At 31.8% G+C, this 20,294-nt stretch overlaps 1 protein-coding gene across 3 annotated transcripts; it reads left to right on the top strand.

The window, feature by feature from the left end:
- The first annotated feature begins 8,560 nt into the window (after nucleotides 1-8,560).
- LOC132756066 (uncharacterized) lies at nucleotides 8,561-18,483 on the top strand. 3 transcript variants are annotated; one of them, XM_060747060.1, is made up of 2 exons: nucleotides 8,561-8,702; nucleotides 15,184-18,482. In XM_060747060.1, the coding sequence occupies exon 2, from the start codon at nucleotides 15,218-15,220 to the stop codon at nucleotides 17,921-17,923; it is 2,706 nt and encodes a 901-aa protein (XP_060603043.1). In that variant the 5' UTR covers nucleotides 8,561-8,702; nucleotides 15,184-15,217; the 3' UTR covers nucleotides 17,924-18,482. The 3 variants fall into 3 exon arrangements, with proteins under 3 accessions (XP_060603043.1, XP_060603051.1, XP_060603035.1); XM_060747068.1 differs by lacking the exon at nucleotides 8,561-8,702 and adding an exon at nucleotides 12,448-12,672 and having other exon boundaries at nucleotides 15,188-18,483; XM_060747052.1 differs by lacking the exon at nucleotides 8,561-8,702 and adding an exon at nucleotides 12,448-12,672.
- Nucleotides 18,484-20,294: the final 1,811 nt, after the last annotated feature.

Raw genomic sequence — 20,294 nt, 5'->3', positions numbered from 1 at the left:
CAAAAACACATCAACAAGAAAACAAATACAAATAATCAAATTATTATTGAAATAATATGACTTATAAAACAAAAATAATTCTTAAATGGTAGAATGCAGTAAAAAAAACAGTGCTTTCCTCTCTTACCTAAGAAAGAACGATATTTTTTGCAATAAAAGCAGTCTTATCAAATCATTCATATCGAATTCCGAAAATAGTTTTGAAGTTTTAGCCCTCTTAAAAAATTGCGCAATTCACAATATATGTGTAGTATTGTCAAAAAACGGACATGTGATCGATGTCAATCAGGAGAAAGGAATAGCCTTCAAAGACGAAATTACTTACTAAGCACAGTTACAACACCAGACAATGTAATTATCAATGTCAGCAAAGACTTCTAGCAACTTAGCATTACTTACATTGTGCAGACAAAAATCGTTTGTTTTTGTCAAGTCAAGTCTTTCAACACGAGTACCTTGAGTAAATGTTTTTTAGCCGTAAGTAAGTCCCTACATTATAGATTTTATCTCTCATTCAATTACTTCCCTTGATTTTACTACACTAGTCCTTCCAATATCACCACTTCCGCTGCAGTTGCTAATGCACGGTTTTGATTTTTTTTCTACATTATTCTCATTTATTAGTATTTCATTAGAACTTTAGAACTTTAACAAACAAGACATTAAAATTTTAAAGTGCTAAGATATGTATATATTTAATTAATATTTAATATTGTAGTGTTTCATTATTAACACTTCATAAGATAACATTAACTCACTACGAATTCATTTGTAAATGATATTGCAACAGATATCCATGTGTTTACAGCAGAGAATAGCTATCATAACAATTTGCCAGAACAAAGTCTATAGCGTTTCGTATTTGTCGTGAAGTTATCAAAGCCATCACGCTGATTTGATATTGACTTTAACAGCTTCACTACAGGATTAAACAGGATATTATCTTGGTAATTATGTAAAGTAAAATACGGGATTATGTAAAGTAAAATACGGGATATTACCTTGACAATAATGTCATGTAAAATGCGAGATATTATCTTGATGAAAGAAAAAATAATGTCTTGACTATAGAAAAAAATCCAGTAAGAAGGATATTTACCTTGATAATAGAAATGATGTATTTTTGAAAACGAATATAAGTTTTGAAATAGAAAAAGCGTCATGCAAAATACAGAATACCACCTCGATAAATAATGCCCTACAAGAGAAAGGATATAACCTTGATAACAGAAGTAGTGCCATGTAAAAAATGATATATCATTAAATACCAAACAGTAATGCCATGCAAAAAAGAAAAGTTACCTTGATAACAGAAATAATGTCTTGTAAAATGGATAATAACTTGATAAATGGAACAGTTTCATGTAATGCACGTGACAAAAAAGTAATGTCATGTAGAAATGATAATACCCTTGGTTAAAAGAACAATGTCTTGTAAAGCACTGTGAAAATAGAAGTAATGTCTTGTAAAAACATTCATTACCTTTATTATATAAATTATGAAAGGTTCAGCATAATCTTTATCTTGATTATAGAAATATTTTCATTTAAAAGGGATATTATTTTGATACTAGAAGAAAAATTCAGGACAAAAAGAAAAATTCGATGGTAACGGTTAATTTGATTGCTTGATTGTGTTTTACGTCACAGCGACACAGTATATGTCAATGTTTGAAAATGAATATAACTACATTTGAAAATGAATATAACTACTACACTGAATACATGGTGGTTTGTATTGGCATACAAATCACGTGTTGTTTTCATATTTTAAATATCAAAGCCACAACATTAAAGATAAATATTAGTTTTTTCAAAATATAAGATTAATGAAAAAATATCTTACATATCTAATAAATTATGTACAGTCATGTAGATATAATATAAATAACTTTTTACATAATAATAATAATAATAATAATAATAATAATAATAATAATAATAATAATAATAATAATAATAATAATAATAATATAAAAAACAACAACAAAAAAACCCATACAAATAAAAAAACACACACACAACAAAAGTAACAGTACATAACTTATGCAGTAAGATCTATTACTCTTTTAGTGATTACATTTATTTAGATAATCTGAAATCAGTTTATTTGTACACTTGAAAACACATTTCCGATTTCGAACACATTTTAATGTCCATTAAAAAGGCATGAATTTGGAGATGAGTACTATTGAATTATCGTCGTCTCTCACACTATCTTTAATTAAATACACGTACATGTAGAACAATGTCTGATTTTATTTCGTAATCATTTATAAGTATTCAATTTTTGTATATAATGTTTATTTTCATCGATGGTATAAAATAAATATTTGAGTGGTACCAGTAATATAACATGTGAATAAATCATGATTTATAGAAAAATTGAATTCGATATTAAAATTGAAAACCCTAATTTTTGCAATATATCGGCGTTGTACGTATGACTCTAATATTACATGAAAGTATCTGTCATCATATTTCAATTCATTTATAATATTAATATGTAAGAAATCACTATATATACGTTTATGATTTTGGTACGCATTTATGTCTTCTAATGACAGAGCATAGAGCTATTTAACGGAAACTGCAGACCAAGATCAGCCGGGACATCAATGACTGACGTCTGATCAAGGTCTGCATTGTTCGCTATTCAGTAATACATATTTTGACATTTTCCTTACAATGGTGAATAATTTTGTAGAGATGGAATAAAGGACAAGCCCATCTTAATTAAAAAGCATGGACAATATTAAAGAATATCTTTCAAATTGTTGTATATAACTATAACTTTTACTCTTATCTGTTAAAAATAGTGTACACTTATTTTCGATATAAATAAAAACATATCTTAACATGCATATGTTTTAAAATGTTTTTAAGATCGAGTGCATGATCATGAACCATGTCTTCTATCATTTCTTTCTTTGATACCTTTACTTTACTTATCAATGCCATTTAGGTACACGCTTTATTTTATTTCAAATGAGAATGAAACTAAATAAGGAAACCAATGCAATTAACCAACAATGCAAGTGAATAATTTCATATTCAATATCCCTCTGTTTTATCCTGGGTAAGTTGTATCATTCCATATACCAATACAAGATATCCAATTAAATGCTCCCAACAGATTTTTGAGAATCCCATGAAATCATTTATCAAATAATCACAATCATGCACTGATAGGAATAATAGTTTATAAATCATTTATTTCTTTTAAGCAATATGTCTTACATTAATTATCGGATAATTTATGAACTGATAAAACTTTTTGCTTTATGTTTTTTCGTTATGTCAATTTTTATCAGCGCATGGAATTCATAAAAAAGAAGCAAGCAGAAATATCTGAAATCTTCCCTTTTTGCTTTGCATAAAAACAACTGGTATTCAGTCTGAGATAGGAAACGGAATTTGTGTTGATATAATAGATGTTCTAATCCAAATACTCAACAAAACCAATTTAACTCCATTATCATTCTGCAGTTGTATAAGCTCTACGTCATATTTTATTTTACCATTCAATTCAATATTAAGCAAATGAATAAATTAAATATAAACTCACACCTGCACACCTCACACTCACATCTTTTACATTTTATCGTTCTAGAGAAAAAGAGATTTGTGTTGAAATTACTATGATTATTCAATAAGTAATGCAATTTTTACCAGGAAATCGAACATTTTCACAGATCATTACAGACATGCTCTAGAGTAAGCCGTTTTCAGTATTTCAAGACTACGCTAAAACAAAGACAATCCAGATGCTTTACATAATTCAACCAAAGGGTAAAATATTTGCACAAAATTAAGCGGTGAAAAATGCGAATGCATAAGCATTAATAAAAATACTCTTTTGTGCTTGTGTTATTTTCTACTTTACAGGCAAAGCTGCAATACCAACTGAACCAACCTCGTATATAAATGAGCTTGATAAAATATTCAAGATAAAAGATGTACTCATTTATCACTCAGCAGTTACATGAAATGTGCATCATGTGATTTCACCATTCAATCTAATATCTCTGTTTCTAGCGATCTATACAGCTGCAGCATAATCTTTCAAGATTTCTAATGAAATAATCAATTCATGATTACAACCAATGTCACCCCATATCATGATCCTCCTACAAGATGTTCAGAGGAAAAGAATTTCCAATTATTATATTTTTTGTTCTAATATCTGTCTTCATATCATCCAAATTACCTTGCCAGTTGTAGACAACGCTTACTAGATTCTTATCAGCTAGTTTAAAATAATGATGAGCACGTATCACTTCTTAAAATGATAGAAAAAAGTTTTATTGATGGAAAATTTTGCCTCTTATTTTCTGACAGTTTATCTCATCAAACAAAACCATTACTTTTGATAAGATATCGAATTGAATAGAGGAAACAGGACAGAGTCAGTGACTTGAATCACTTTGTAAAAGGTAAGATAAGTTGACATTAAAAAACGAAAATATGATAATGAAAAAAGGGATGTATACGTACATAACAATAGTTTTAGAAATAAATTGATTAAAATTTACTTTGAAACATAATAAATGAATGAATGAAAACAATACCCACCATACCCATACTCGAACTCAATAAAAGGAATTCTTTATTGGAAATAAAAATTTGACCGTAAATCTGCAAATAGTTTTTAAAAGACTTGAATGAGCTCAAGTGACAGTAAAAAACTATAAAAAAGTAAATCATCATTAACCTCTCCTCTTTTCATGTTTTATTAGTAATTTTTCACAATATAAATGATAATTCCTGTACATAGCTGTGATCTGAAATTTTACGAGTTTTTATTTTATCACAGTACAAAAATATCGAAAACAGTATTTTCAGTATGATGTCCACTCCGACACCCCGAAAAAAAACATTAAAAAACAAAGACAACAACAACAAAACAAAAAAAAGAAGAAGAAACGAGAAAAAACAACAACAAACCGCAGTTGAATCTCTTCGAAAGTAAACATCAGTTGCCACTATTTTTCAAACATTTTCTCATGATGGACATCTTCGGGCAATCTGTCCATGACCTATACTGCTGGCTGACTAGAATCCACGCCACATCTTAATTTCTCTATTATTGATAATGGCTACTTCACTTCCAAAAAAAAACCCCCAAAAACATGGAAGCTAGACAATCCCATTTCAGACATACATCCTAATACGGTTAAATAATAAAATTTAATATGAAAATTTACTCACCTCATTGAATTGATCGACATTCTTTGTTTTCTGTTAAGTTATTTTAACAATAAGAGTTTTATATCCACATTCTACATGGCATTACATAAACGTTTGATCAAAACACTCGAGTCTCTTATTTATTCGAACTAAAACATCTGTGAAACTGTTTATTTTATCAAGGCTCCCTAAAGACTAGTCTTAGTCCTCGACATGTTCCTTATAACAGATGCATAGACCGAACACAATTTTAAACTGAATTTTAATCATTTGCATATGTTCATAAAATAATCTGTATATACGTTGCTAATGACATCCAATCCGATCCTTTTCGACTTGGATATTATCCTTTAAAAACCTGTATGTATGTCTTTAATGGCATCCATTCTTTACACTCATATTAATGTTTCGTCAAAGAAACCTTAAAAATATGTTTAAATGGCACTGTGATATTACTACTATATCACACATCAAATTGACACTCATTGGAATATATTTTGCGGTAAACCTTCTCTCTTGTGGTCTGAGATTTTCTCTTGTACATTGCTATTATTTCAACGTTCTGTAGTAATTGTCCACGGCATTGATTAGATATTGACTTTAGCGAATTCATTGTAGAATCAAACAGAATATGTAACAGTTTGCTAAAGGTAAAATGACTGTTAAAAATAAAAATATCCTTAAACAAAAGCATCGTATTGGCACAAACAAGAGCATTGCCCTGGCACAAACAAAAAAAGAAATTGTATTTAAACACAAAACAAATTCATCATAGTTTCATTGTAGTTAGTGCCAAACCCAAACAAGAATGAATTCCTTCCCAAAGGAGAGCTAGTATTTGTTTGTTTTAGAGGATACTGCACTGCACATTAACTTTAGATATTTTTGCTTGTTTTTTTACCGTGCTCCCCTTGTAGCTGAGGGGTTGCTTTTAATGACTGAGGCAAAAGAATTGCAGTCACCTTTTAACCATCCGTGATCGTTAGATGCGACTAAATGGGTTCAAATAAATGAATTCTATGCATCTTTTAGCTCAAGCAGGTGAGGTGGTTTTTACGACTGGTGATGCTTTGAAGTTCGTAGTACCCAAGGTTAGTCAAAACCATGTTTCCTGTTTCGGTGCCATATGACCTATATTGTGTTGGTGTGCCTCAAAACCAAACAAAATGTTACCGTGCAATGTTTCAAGAGCCGATACTTTGAACATTGGTTCAACATCTTATCTGCATAGTCAATTTCATCTTAACTGGAATAACTTTAGAATGAACTAATCTTTGGTTTGTATATCATGAAGTGGGACCAATGGACCACACAAAAGTACTTCATAAATTATAATAATCTATTCACACTTTTGTTAACAAAAAATCAAAAATAAAGAAACAATGACATAGAGGTTGATTTGATCGCACACTACCTTTAATTTAATTAAATACTGTTGTTATTCCATTAACCCTGATTAAATCAGACAAAAGATCAGATAAGTTGATTAAAATGACGCAAACAAGAAAAATTAGACTCATCCTCAATACATGTAAAACTTTAAAAGTGCTCTAAGAAGCTGTGCTGCTGATGATCAAAATTCCAAAAATACAGTATTTATCATCCCAGGAAAATTAAACTACAATGTTAGGAAAATGTCACTGTAAAAGTCTTGCCATTAGGTATTACTACTATTAAATAAAAAAGTTTGCAAGTGTTATCCGAACAAACAATTTTGAACTTACGGATAACTCGTGCGTTCTTGTAAGTAGCAAAATGAGATTCTAGTTACCTCCCCTGAAAGAACGTTCAGTCATTTTGTTATCGAAAAATAGCGATTGCTGCAGCGTTTTACTTGACTCTACTTATCTCCCCTACATTCATTGTAATACGACTGTAATGATTCAATAAAAAGTTAAAATACTTGGGTTTTTGCAATGATTATTTTAAATATATTATACAAAATAACATATGCTTCCATGCTGCAAGTATATACATATTATGTATCTTATAAAATACTTTTATCGCATACTTATGTGTTTTTATTTAAGGGTCTTTTAAATTTGTATGTCTTACATAAATGAGGCGTGGTACTTGAAACAGAAAGATATGCAAACATAATTAATTGAAATATTGTGCTTTTCTTAGCCGGATTTGGGTGAAAAGCCTTGCAACGCGTTTTCAATTTAAGATCCTTTTTTTACAATAAGAATACATATTCTGAAAAAAAAAAACAACGGGCGAATGGTCTGAAACTTTGCATAAAGATTTTTGGTCTACACCAACATGAAACAGAGCATTAACCTCGAACAATTATTTTCAGTCCCGCCATGTCAAAAAACAAAAACAGTGGACTCCATTTAATTTTTGTAACAAATAACATCCGTTGTATACTATGATTTATTACGAGCCTATACAACTCAATGTATGGGGCGTAGCCAGCTTTTATCAACTTGTAGGTCCATAGAAGGGGGTCTGGGGTCTAAGCCCAAGAAGCCAAAAACAAGTTCAGATTAAAAAGAGCAAATTGCGCTTTCTAAAGTATTTTCAAGGAAAATTATCAAAACAATAACTCTAAACTATGACTTTGATTAGATGCCAACTTTATTGAGGACGGTAAATCATGCATCAGCCTAAAAGACACTTTATTGAACCATACGGCTTAAACACGCTACCAATTCCACCCACGTAAGTTTTTGCCTACATGGCCTTATAGTAGCTACGCCACTGGTGTATAGTTATTGTGATAACTTATACACCATTTACTATGGCAATTTAACTTTTAATTCTTTCAGCGATTTTAGTAAATAGACATATTCTACACACATTTTTACATTGTAAAAATATACGCTCGATTAATTAAAATTCTAAAATAAAATGAAATAAAACTTGCATAAAAAATGGTCAGAACATGCGTATCTTAAACTTCATCGTACAAATACTAAATATTATAATATTTTCAACGCTTACAAAATAGTGAAAATAAAACTAATATGTATAGCTTTAGAAAATTATAAGAAAAGAAATCAACACTCCAAATCACTAAAGGGCGTTTATCTGGTATGCTTTTAAACGTTGTAGTTGTTGAAATTATAACAATATTTGAAAACATTCAATACTGCGGCAATAATATGCACCCAAGACGGACATTTGATATACATGTATCGATGTCGTTATGTGATATACCCTAAGCAGATCTACGACTTGAACACTAACAAATACTACTTTACAAATACTACCCTACAGATCAATCTATTATGCTATAGTAAGCAAATTATGGGGTTTTTAAGATATCAATTGTCTTTGTTTATTATTTTTGCTGCTTTTCTTATTTTTCCACTTTATCGCTTTAACAAATAAATAAGCACGTATCTCTTTACGTCTGGACGCTATCTGATATAGGTCCGTCCCCAAATCAATATTAAATTGTTTGGTTTTTAAGTTGTAGATATATATTTTTTCAAAACGTTTGTTTAAGGCGAAACGTGTATAATAGGTGTTGAGTTAAAATTTTGAGAGGGATTTTTTAAAAGGTAAATTATTTTTCAAATTTTTGAATAAATGCATTTTAAAGGTTGAGCGTAGAAATTTCGTTTCTGTTAATTTTAGGATATAAACCATTGTTTGAACACTTTGCTGTTTCATTTGGCTTGTTTAACTTTTTTATCATTTCGATAAAAGAAAGGTATAGGATAGCTTGATGCAGCTAAAGATGTTGCACTTCATTGAAATTATTGCAAAATGAAATACAAAGAGAGAATTAAGATAAATGAATAATTTGCAATTATAGTCAATTGCACAGTTTAGTCTTCCTATTATATATTATTGCAATGAAAGCATTATATTAATGTTTTAAGAACGATATATGCTTCCGTGGTTTTTTACTTTAAAATAGGTATATCAAATATGTCAAATTTCACGACGATAATAAAACGATGATTTTATAAATACAGGATAAATGCATTAAGACACAGCAAGTGTATGTTAAATACATTCGTAACTTTACATGTTTGTCGATTTTATACCTATTATTTATAGCTAAAATAGATTGATATACAAAGTATTTCAATCGGCCAAGATAAAACAAAATACCCCACGTAAAGAAAATACCGTATGTTATAATTGTACATAGAATAAAAAAGACATAATACCACATAATTAACTTCTTAACAAAATACAAAACATAACACGTAGTGGCATACAGTAATGAATAAAATATTGACATATCTATATTATTTTAAAGCGAAAGACTTTGCCAAAGAATACGGGAGGCAACCGTTTCAATACTATCAACGACAAATTCATTAATAGTCGTTTTGCAACAGAATGACTCGGCATATTCTGGCGAGTCTTCATTTATCAATAAGCCACGCGACAGTAGAGCTATGATGCAACTTTATTTAGTTAATTAGTGAATAATGAACGTATTTCTAGTTCCGTTTTACGGCGAGTTGACAAAACCAAGTTATAAATCTCAAAGGTATTTGGTGCAAACAGTATATTTTAAATACGTAAAATATTTAAATAAAAGTCAAATAAACATTATTGATCTTATCATAATATATCAGCTTTCATTATTCCAAATCGTAGAAATTATTTATTTATTGAATGGAAGTTCAAGTAAACAATGCATGGTAGTAAAATAACTGAATCAAATAGATTTAACATATGCTTTTACGGCGAGTTGACAACACAAAAATATATATCTCAAAAGAATTTGGTGCTTGCCCTTTCTAAAGAAGTAAAATTCTAAGGCATAATATGCCTTTAAACATTGGCAGAATAATAAGAATCCGTACGCCTTCTACAGTATATGAATTATACCGTCATTCATCAAGAGGTTGTAAATTCAAACCAAACGCGAAAATTGAGGCGCGAAAAAATCATATATTTTCGTCAAATTGTATATCATAAAGTAAACGCGCGGCGTTAACCTATACAGTACGAGTATTCAGTTAAGAAAACGACGTTTATCTTAAAAAGCAGAAAATTAAAAGTTGTTCCTTAAAAACACATAACTTTCACAAAATAAAAACAACAACAGAAAACACTGACATAAACAAATAAAATGTAATATTAATAAAAATAATAATGAAAAAAAAAAGAAAAAAAAAAGAAAAAAACAGTTTTAGAAGATTTGCAAAGCTAGAATATAAACATAGATATCTTCGAGAACAACCATGTTCTCTGAAAGTTAGTGCAATCATAATCATTACAGTCTCCCATTAATGTGCGTTACAAATGTATATTTTAAACATAATAGCTGTCGCTATGATAATAACAACATTACAAATGTAGCACCGGGATTGTTTATGTATCAATGAACGCGCTGATGAATTCATTCAGCTCAGATCATTTTACCGATTTAATAGGGTTGAGGGCTATCAGTTTCAAAGTGGAACAATATCGTAATAGTTTTGTTTACAGAATTCGATACACGCACCAGGATGACTGGGTGAAACTGCGTCTTAGTTATTAAGTCTGCACGAATTTTATCATTTTTGAAAATAAGTGACAAGGTAAATACATAATTAGGACAACATTATTAATGTTGTTCGGTTCATGTCATTTTTTGAGCGAAATGTTGGTATTTTTTAAAGTTGCGTTCTTAAAGAATGAATGTTTAACCACGGGTGGCTTATTTAAAGGTATTTAAGGATCCCGTAACACAATTTTTTATATCATAAATATGATGCTCAAATGAAGATATATCAATATTGCAACTTTGAAAAAGCATTATATTTTGTAAAATATTACCGAATCTACATTTCATGTAAATAAAGGGAGGTAATTAGAAATTTATTTTCGATAAAGTCTCAGCCAAATTTTTCAGAAATAAGTGCATACATTTTAATGATTACTTATAATGCGCATAAAGATTTGCAATACATATTTAACATATTCTTGGATTGTTTAAGAAGAATTATATGCATATACAAAATTTCACTTAAGTGTTGTTACGTCCTTAATTATAACATACAGGATCTTTAAGTTTATTTGTTAGATTATTACATAGCGTCCGGTATAAAATGTTTTTTTTTATTCCTTGAACTCATCGACAAATGCGAACATCCATATAAAGATTATATTTAATGAATGTAGGATCCTGCGTCAATATATCCCTAAAAAGCCTACTTGGATGCGTTCGAGTGGATGCATAAAACATAAATTACTGCCTTAAATCTTGCTGAACTCCATAAAAAATTGTAGTAAACAAGTGTTTGTTATATAAGAAATTAGAAGTAAATACTTTGGTTTAGTAAAGAATTTGGGCTGCTTTAATAAATTGTTGGACACCATGAAGCAGAGGTTGGACACCTTGAGTTAGTATAGTTGGATCACTTTTAATAACAAAACATGCATCCTTTAAACGCCTGGAAATAGAAAGTGATGTAAATCCCTGCTTTAATGAGCAAATATGCACCAAATTTATAGAAAATTGACTGCTCACAAAATAGGTTGTCACGAAAACTGAAAACCATGGAAATCTTCATTATTATTTCACATTTGAAACACGTTCCTTTAAGATATTGAACTATTCCCGTGTTCTAATAAAGTACAATACAACTTTAAACGATTTTTATCAGCTTGGCTGCTTATCATATCATTCGGCCTATAAGATATAGAACAGAAAAAGAAAACCGAAGTGTTCATCTTTTATAATTTGTTGCGGAGGAATAGTGAAATAAGATATATTTTTAACTCTGAATAAAAAACTTTTATCTATATTCGTAAAGGTCTAATTTTATCGTTTAGTATATACAAACGATTAAGATATTTTCCTCGTTTACATCATAAATGGTCGATGCGCTAATTTTATATGTTTGTAAACAAACAAAAAAAAACCCATCTAAAAACAAGTTAAAGCATTCATGGCAATACGAGTTGTCTTCTTTCTGTTACACAAATATTCAATACATTTATCTAAGAAATAAATATCTCCCCACTCTTAAAGTTCAGTGACCAAACGTATGGATAGGCGTTTTGTTGTCCTTTTTTACTAAAATAGTTTATCTCTAATATAAAACAAATATGTTCATTTGAAGTAACTAATGACAAATTTCAAATTCCTGTCACTGAAATTAAAAACAAAACCAATCATAAAGAACCAAGTGATCTATTATGAATGTCCTATCTTTTGCCTTTATTTCTAGAACTACTTTTCAATATCTCTTTGTTTGATTTGGCCTGGCAACTGCTTCAGATTATCGACCCTGATTCTAGTCTATTTATAGCGCTTACTCGTACTTGTTTACAAGCTGGAAGTCAATGTAACATCACGCAATGCATCCCCTAATCATGACTCATTCGTCTGCGCAATTTGCTCCTTATTTTTATGCAAATTATTGGAATATTTTCGCGTGTCTCACGAGAACTGCTACGAGACATTCTCGGACAATATCCCATATTTACTCGCAGACGATATTACGTCACGTGCGTAGAATGGAGTAATAATACTGTCATTTCTATATTTGAGTTATACATTACTGTAAGGAATAAAGCGTAAGTTTTTGATTACTTTAATTTTGAATAGTAGCATTAACTTTCGTCAAGCGTACCTTGAGCGCAACTCTTATTACTTACGTATCTAAGTAAAAGAAATGCACATAAATATATCATTTTCATTGTACTATAATTTGAATATAGAACATAAATACTACAACGTATTTGTTGAACTGCATTTTTTTCAAGTCTAGAGAACAACAAAACTAGTTTTTAATATGACTCATAAAGTTTGCCTTGTTACCATTCGTTTAAAAAAATACTGACGAATTCGCAAGTAAACTGACTCTGGCTTTGAACAAAATATAACCACCGCTCAAACATGCTTAGTAATAATTTCAATACATAAATATCGTATGTTTCAAAGAGAGGAAAAGAGGACAATACGAACTGTTGTTTAATGTTAATCAATGTAAAACTAACATCAATAGATAAATACGCGTGTGATGATATAGTATTTATTCCCTCGAGATTGCAAGGCTGTTCAATTAGCCGCCACCGTTATTGCTTTAGTGTTTATCGTCAAAGCACCGCAAGACGATTTAGTAGACAACTGATTAGTGTTTATCTTTTATAATTACGTTAATGGTTTTAATCAGCCTAGATTGCATTCATTAATGGTTTAATGGTTTAGTTATGGTAATTATGGATATCAATGGGCAGTAATTGAATAAACTTGGGCTTATCGAGAAATGGTTAAACACTGTAATTAAGTTCGTGATGTCATGAAACAATGCTTAAAGCACGCGGAATAATACACTATTGTGAATAAACTGCTGCCTGTTCTTGTTTGAATGCAAAAAAAATACATTATTAATATTTTATAACAGTATTTTGTCGTACCGCATTCATTGGTAATCGTTACTCATAACACTGCAAAAAATGATCTTTGATGTTCAAACTAATATTAAGTCACTCATGAATCTTTTATGAAATGTGTCTGTATCCAACAAAGTTTGTTTTACTATGAATCAATATAGAGTATTTTTGTCTTACAATTTCAATATTGTTTGTAAATTTAGATTGGTTATGATTCTGTATGTTATTTTCCTATTTATAGATACAAATGAATGTAGAATTGAGGATATGCACCGAGCAGCACTTTAATCATATTAACCAAAATATGAATTTACATGTACATTGATATGATGATATGTTATTATAATAAAAGTGGCCTTCAGCTTTTTTAAAGTAAATATGTCATCTTTAAATAAATCGTTGCATATAAGGATTGAGATTGAATGTGATATTTGCCGTCAATAAAATACATAAACAATAAATAAACCACTCCGATACCCCTAATCTACCGGTCCGCTCTCTACGTTTCGTTTCTCGATCTTCTATTTTTAGAAACAAACGTCACTGGCTCGCCATAATAAGCTCTCGGGTTGCTGTTTTAAAGAAGGCTTAACAGTGATATGACGCATTTTTCCATGATAAAATTACTGAAAAATTACTGAAATGCGTTTAAAAAACAAAACAAAAAATAATTAAAAAGAAAAAGCTGAAGGCCGCTTTAATATATTATAATTAGGCACACATTGTTGACATATCTAGAAATAGTTACTTATCAATCACAAATAAAGCGTATAATTCACATCTAAATCTTTTTGGTGAATCATATGGCAAAAAATGGTAATACATTTTAATATATCTGAAATGCCTGTTAACATCTGTCTGTCTCATTATCAACAGTATTGACTAATGAAATACAAAAAAAAATCCCATTGCCGCTTTGTTTGACATGAAAATCAATATCATACAACTTGTGCTTAGCATGATGTCGCGCGCATAATTAAGGGCATCAGAAAATATCCCCTAACATTGAATTCACTCGATGGAAGTACCTTCAAAGAAATAATCAATAAAAGTTTTGCGGGAATTATACGTTATGTAACGAACATGCTCTGTGAAGGAAACGAAATAAAATTATATTGATGTTTTAACCGGCGGCGAGGGGAGCAAAATAATAAAGCATATGTATAAGCAATTTGTAGAAAAAGGAACAAATGAGTAAATACGACTTATCTTAAGGTTATTTACAATTTAGCAATTTTGGTCTTGCCTTACAAAAAGCTATATGAGCAAAGACGTTTATCGCTTTTACCAAAATCTTACCTCTAACCAAATATCTTTCAACAATTAAAAATTAATGCCGAATCATTTCGGTTAAAAACTAGAAGAGATAGAATAAAAATAATACGATTACACTACAATGCCCTTTCGTTCCTGTTCAAATATGGCGTCGATTATGACGTTATTATCACTTCTAACTTTTTACTGAGTACGACTAAATCATTGTATAATTTTCTACATGTATTTATCTGCACAAATATAAAAATAATATTAAATTTTGATCTGCAAGGCAAGATATGATTTGGCACAGAATAATAGTTTAATATAAGCAAATATTTGTATGTCACATGTAAATTAAGTGGCCACTACAGCATATCTTTATTCCACTTTATCAATGATATCTTTCCGCTCACCCGATCTTCAATCTCCTTTCAGATAGATGTCTTAGACGTAGCTCAATACACTTCGAATGGCTACCACGAAGTCAAGTCACTCTCCACAGGACAACATTTTATGCTGTCCAATATGTATGGACATATACAAGACACCTCGCATGTTACCATGCCAACACACACTTTGTGAATCCTGCCTTCATTCATACATCGTCAACAAGTCACGTGAGAGGGTCTTAGTGTCCGACTTCCCATGTCCAGTTTGTCGAGCGCAAACACCTGCACCACGCGCCTTTACCCGCATTGACACCTGGTCTACTTTGTTCCCGCTGAACCATTTGCTTGTCTCGTTGCTTGACTCAAGCTTCCATGAAATGCTCGAAAAACGCGAAACTCCGACAGCTGTTGAACGTTGTGCAGAGCATGCAGGCAAACTGATTGAATTCTTCTGTGTCGAACACAATGTCAAATTGTGCAGCAAGTGTTTCAAAAATGCACATCGCCAGTGCGAAGTTCTCGACATTGAAGAGCACGCTGAATTCACAACCAGATTCACAATCGTCAAGACTGACGTAGAAAACCTACTAGTTTATCTAAATGATGCCATCTTGCATCTGAAGTCGAACATAGAGCAATTGTCTACTGAAAAGACGTCCATTATGACGGAAGTAAAAGATTTTCGCGGGAAAGTAGAAGCGTTGCTTAATTCCTTTGAGACTGACATCAAAGATCAAGTTAATGTACAGCACGACGGAGAAGTTGTTGTTTTGAAAGCTCAATGTGAAAAATACGAGCGGATAAAGGCGGAGATAGAAACGTCAGGAAAAACATTAAGTGAGCTTCCTGTCTCGTCACAATCGTTCGAGATGATCTCAACGATCGAGAATGACATCAAAAGTCAATCATCTTTCATACACGGGTGTCACTCAAATATAAAAGTTATCAAAGTAGAATTTGCCATTGAAAATGAACTACTTGCCTTTCTAAACTCCTTTAGTAAACTAGGAAGTGTCAACGTAAATCACTTTGAATCAAACTTGAAGGTACCCCCAGAATTAATGTCAAGGGGCAATACTCTGAACGAGTCATTCATCCCTTCACCTCGAGACGTTTCTGCTGATGACCTCCCTTCACGATCGCCTATACGTCATGTTTCGCCACGAGCGATAATAATAGCGCGTCCAACATTAAATGACGCAACTTCGAGCCAGTCTGGAACAAATACGGAACAAAGACCACATCGCGCGCATAAAGAGCCAAAGAGACCAAAAACCGTGCCTATTGAGTCCACTGCTCCAACACCGGTAGTCCGACCACGTCCTGAACGGCCAGATATCCATGGAATACGTCACTTTCTGCCTAGATCATGCTCGAGTCCTAAACGAAACCAAGACTATAGTCACAATACGGAGATCAATATTGCGCCAACAAACGAAGCAAAGGAAAATGTTGTTGATTTGAGTGATGACGAAGATTCGGTATTTTCAACTGGTCAAAGTGAAGCAAACTCCAACCAAGATGCCGCTGGAATAAACGGCTGCGAAACACCCGGTGACGTTGAGGCAAAGACATTACCCGGAGCTTTGACTAAACCTCCAACAAGTGAAAAACCAAAGAACCGTGTCTGGCATTATGTTAATGTAATGTCGGGAGTTGGTGACATTTCTAGTAGTAAGCGTATGTCTGAACGTGCTGAAAATGATGAGAGTGCCAATGGAAATACGAAATTTCTGTTTCGTCATAGATCTTCATCTGCATCAAGCATGAGCCCCGAAGTAAAACCTATCGTTTCGTCTGCCATCAATCAACTCGCTCGTTTATTCCGACCAACACAAGCTGACGATAACCCTGCGTCGCCACTTTACGAAAATTCTTCCATTTACTCCGCCTGTTCAGCTCAGAACAAGTGTAATTCAAAAACATTAACATTTGAACCAATAACAAGTAGCAACACTACGCCGAAACAATGCACTAAACTGAAAAGTGTGGTTATTAAGGTTGAAGGAGACATAAGAGAATGCACAATTACTGGCTCCGTTGAACTTCCTGATAAAAGACTTATTCTAATCGATTGTAACAACAGTCGCGTCAAACTTTTCAATCACGAGTTTTCATATGTAAGCCATTTAGATATGGCAAAGGAACCGTGGAATGTCGCATGTTTATCTTCAAATGAAATTGCTGTAACGGTTCCGCTCGAGAAGACAATTCATGTCATTCGTGTTATTGGGTCATCAATGAGTACACAAAGATGCATAGTTACACGACGTGAATGTTGGGGAATCGCCATTGTTGACGGAAAATTTGTTGTGACAACAAAAGATGATGGGAACCAAGTGGCCTTTCTTGACGACAATGGCAGAGAGCTTCAAGTGGTCAACTTTGCTTCCAGGGAAAATCCTAATATCTTGAGACCTGTATCAGTTACTCGTTCAAGAACAGATCACGTGCTCTACATCTGCTGCGAGGGCCAGTCTGGGACTAAAGGGTCTCTTGTGCGGATGTCAACTCGAGGTGATGTTTTGTACGTGTTCACGCATAAAGAGCTTGATCGTCCTTATAGTACAGCTGTCGACCGGGAAGATAATGTATATGTCACTGCCATCCGTTCTGCAAATGTCCTCATGTTATCAGAGGGCGGGGCTTCTGTGATGACGATTCTGTCACGTGATCTCGGATTGACACGCCCGCAACACATCCATATTTCAAACCGAGATGATGGGTCATTCCTCGTTTTGACGGAGCGTCGTTCAGACAAAGCAGACGTATACTGTCTGAAATAAAATGATCTCGGTCTTTCCATGCCATCCTGTATATCCATCGCTGTCTTCATCAAATATCGCATAGAAGCAGATTTTTTTTATATCTTTTCTTTAAATGAAATAAATCTAACCTAAACATTGGTCAAAATGTCTTCCAATTTGATAAAATTATTAATCGTTCCAAGCGAACATTAACATTATTACCAATACAGAGAAACATACACTTGCATTACGTGATTAAGTAATTCAACACGGTTTAAGGGTCTATGAGATCAAAGTTTCTTTTAAGGTTGTTTGCAAACTATAGAAAGTCTAAGTGTGGAGTATATCGAGTGCTGCATAGTTTTATCAGTTTTTTTTGACTGTTGTGTGTGTTTGAAGTGAACTTATTTTAATAACTTTACTTTGCTTTTATAATTTCTGTACAGTTATATTTATACGTGTTTTATAGTTGATTATAATTGTTGTCCATGTGAGTGAATGTTCATATATACATATATTGTATTTGATGGGAAATCAAAAATAAAAGCTTTTTATAATTTACTACAGAACTGGTTTAATTACGTTTTATTTAATGACAAACTGGATATTGTCACGCAAGAACAAAATGGCTACAATTAAACAAAAAGAAAATAATTTTCAGAATTAAATTCCTCAATGAAATTAAATATTTAAATAATTTTGTCTTTATATCAAATATTTCAACATGTCTACAACATTAATGTTGTGAGTATTTTTTTTTATAAAATTGATTAATAAACACGGATGTAAACGCATTAAAATAATACTTTATCAGTTTGTATATATAAATCAGCTTCATTTGAATATTTTTGCATATATTATGTATAGATTATTTAAAAATTCTCGTTTTGAAAATTAATTTTTTCCCCATCCATATCCAGCATCCCTCATCAAGATCAATCAAAGTGATGGAAAGCAGTCGGTGAAAAACATGTATTTCTTATCTAAGTATCATCTATATATAATACGTACATTTGTATTCATCTTGATCTGGTGACGGCCTGGTGAATTTTCGTGTTCTTTGTTCTATAGTAAATCAGTCACATTTGAGGCTTAATTCTGGATTCCACTGTTCTTGATGAATTATATACTGTCTTCAACTTTAAACATCAACACTACTTAAGTCAAATGAGGCCCAAAATATAATAGGTTAGCCATCTACTTTTTTCAGAAATCTTCACTCTGTTGTAACACAGTTTAAATTCACCACTTTGAAAACTCCTGACTGCTGGTGGGTGGTACATCTTTAATCCTTCCGCCAACAAATGAGTTCCTGGAGAATACACAAAAAACAACTTTTAAACACATCATATAACACACAAAAACTACACACATGCAATAAATACACTTTAATTATGACCAATCTAACTAGAGATGACTTAAATTGGGCCACTTCAAAATTTTAAAGAACTACTTTCTAGACTACAACGGGTTGGGTCTAATTCCGTACCGGGTTGAGACCATCTGCGCCTCGGACATCCAAAATCAATCTATGCACGGATTGATACGGTACAGTACGGAATATAACCAATAATTTTGCAAAGTTACTTCCCTTTTATTATCTACCCCATTTGTATCGTTGAAATTAAACAAATACAAATACAAGTATGCAAACAAAAAGGTAGAACGGCAGGTTAGATTAAGAATCATATTTATCACAGGGCCTTGTATTCATCTGTTTTAATCATAAAATAAATCACAACTTTGTGATAACTACATTTTTCATTCGACAACTCTTATAGTTGTCTTACGAAGAAAATTTCTACAAGACTATGCTTTTCATTTCTAAAAATAGTAATTATCTCACATAATTTTAACATATTTCATTTCTGTTTCATAGCTATTAATACGGTTTCTCTGTTAATAATCTGAGCAGTCCATACAAAGATTGAAGAAGAGGTTATACAAGACCAATTTGAGCAGGTATTTTTAATGTATTATCGTATAAGTACCTAATCTCACACCCAACCTATTCTCAAACCTTTCATTCATGTGCTGTTATTTTTTTACTAGAAGTGACTATGATGTCCTGAAATTGAGTGCATAAAAGCTTAGTTTCTGACAGACATGTCTGCTGATGTCAAATGAAAACAGTGCAAAGGAACAAATATTTACATTACATATTTCATTACTTAGCGTAATTTCATACAAATTGCTATTACTTTTGTAAGTCCCGTTTATACACCATTAACTATTTGTGAAAATGAATATTAGAAACAAAAATATCTTAAAGCAGACACCTGCATCCTGTAGGGCACTTTATTGTCATGTGATAGTCATATAACAATCACTTCATTGGCTAAACTAAACAGTGAAAATTTAGAGATACTTGAAGGGGTTTGAGAATAGGTTCTTTATTTTCAGAAGCCAT

The sequence above is a fragment of the Ruditapes philippinarum genome, unplaced genomic scaffold, assembly GCF_026571515.1.
Source record: "Ruditapes philippinarum isolate M1 unplaced genomic scaffold, ASM2657151v2 ctg745_1_1_1_1, whole genome shotgun sequence".
In the NCBI taxonomy this organism is placed as follows: Eukaryota; Metazoa; Mollusca; class Bivalvia; order Venerida; family Veneridae; genus Ruditapes; species Ruditapes philippinarum.
This window is presented reverse-complemented; position numbering and strand designations above follow the sequence as displayed.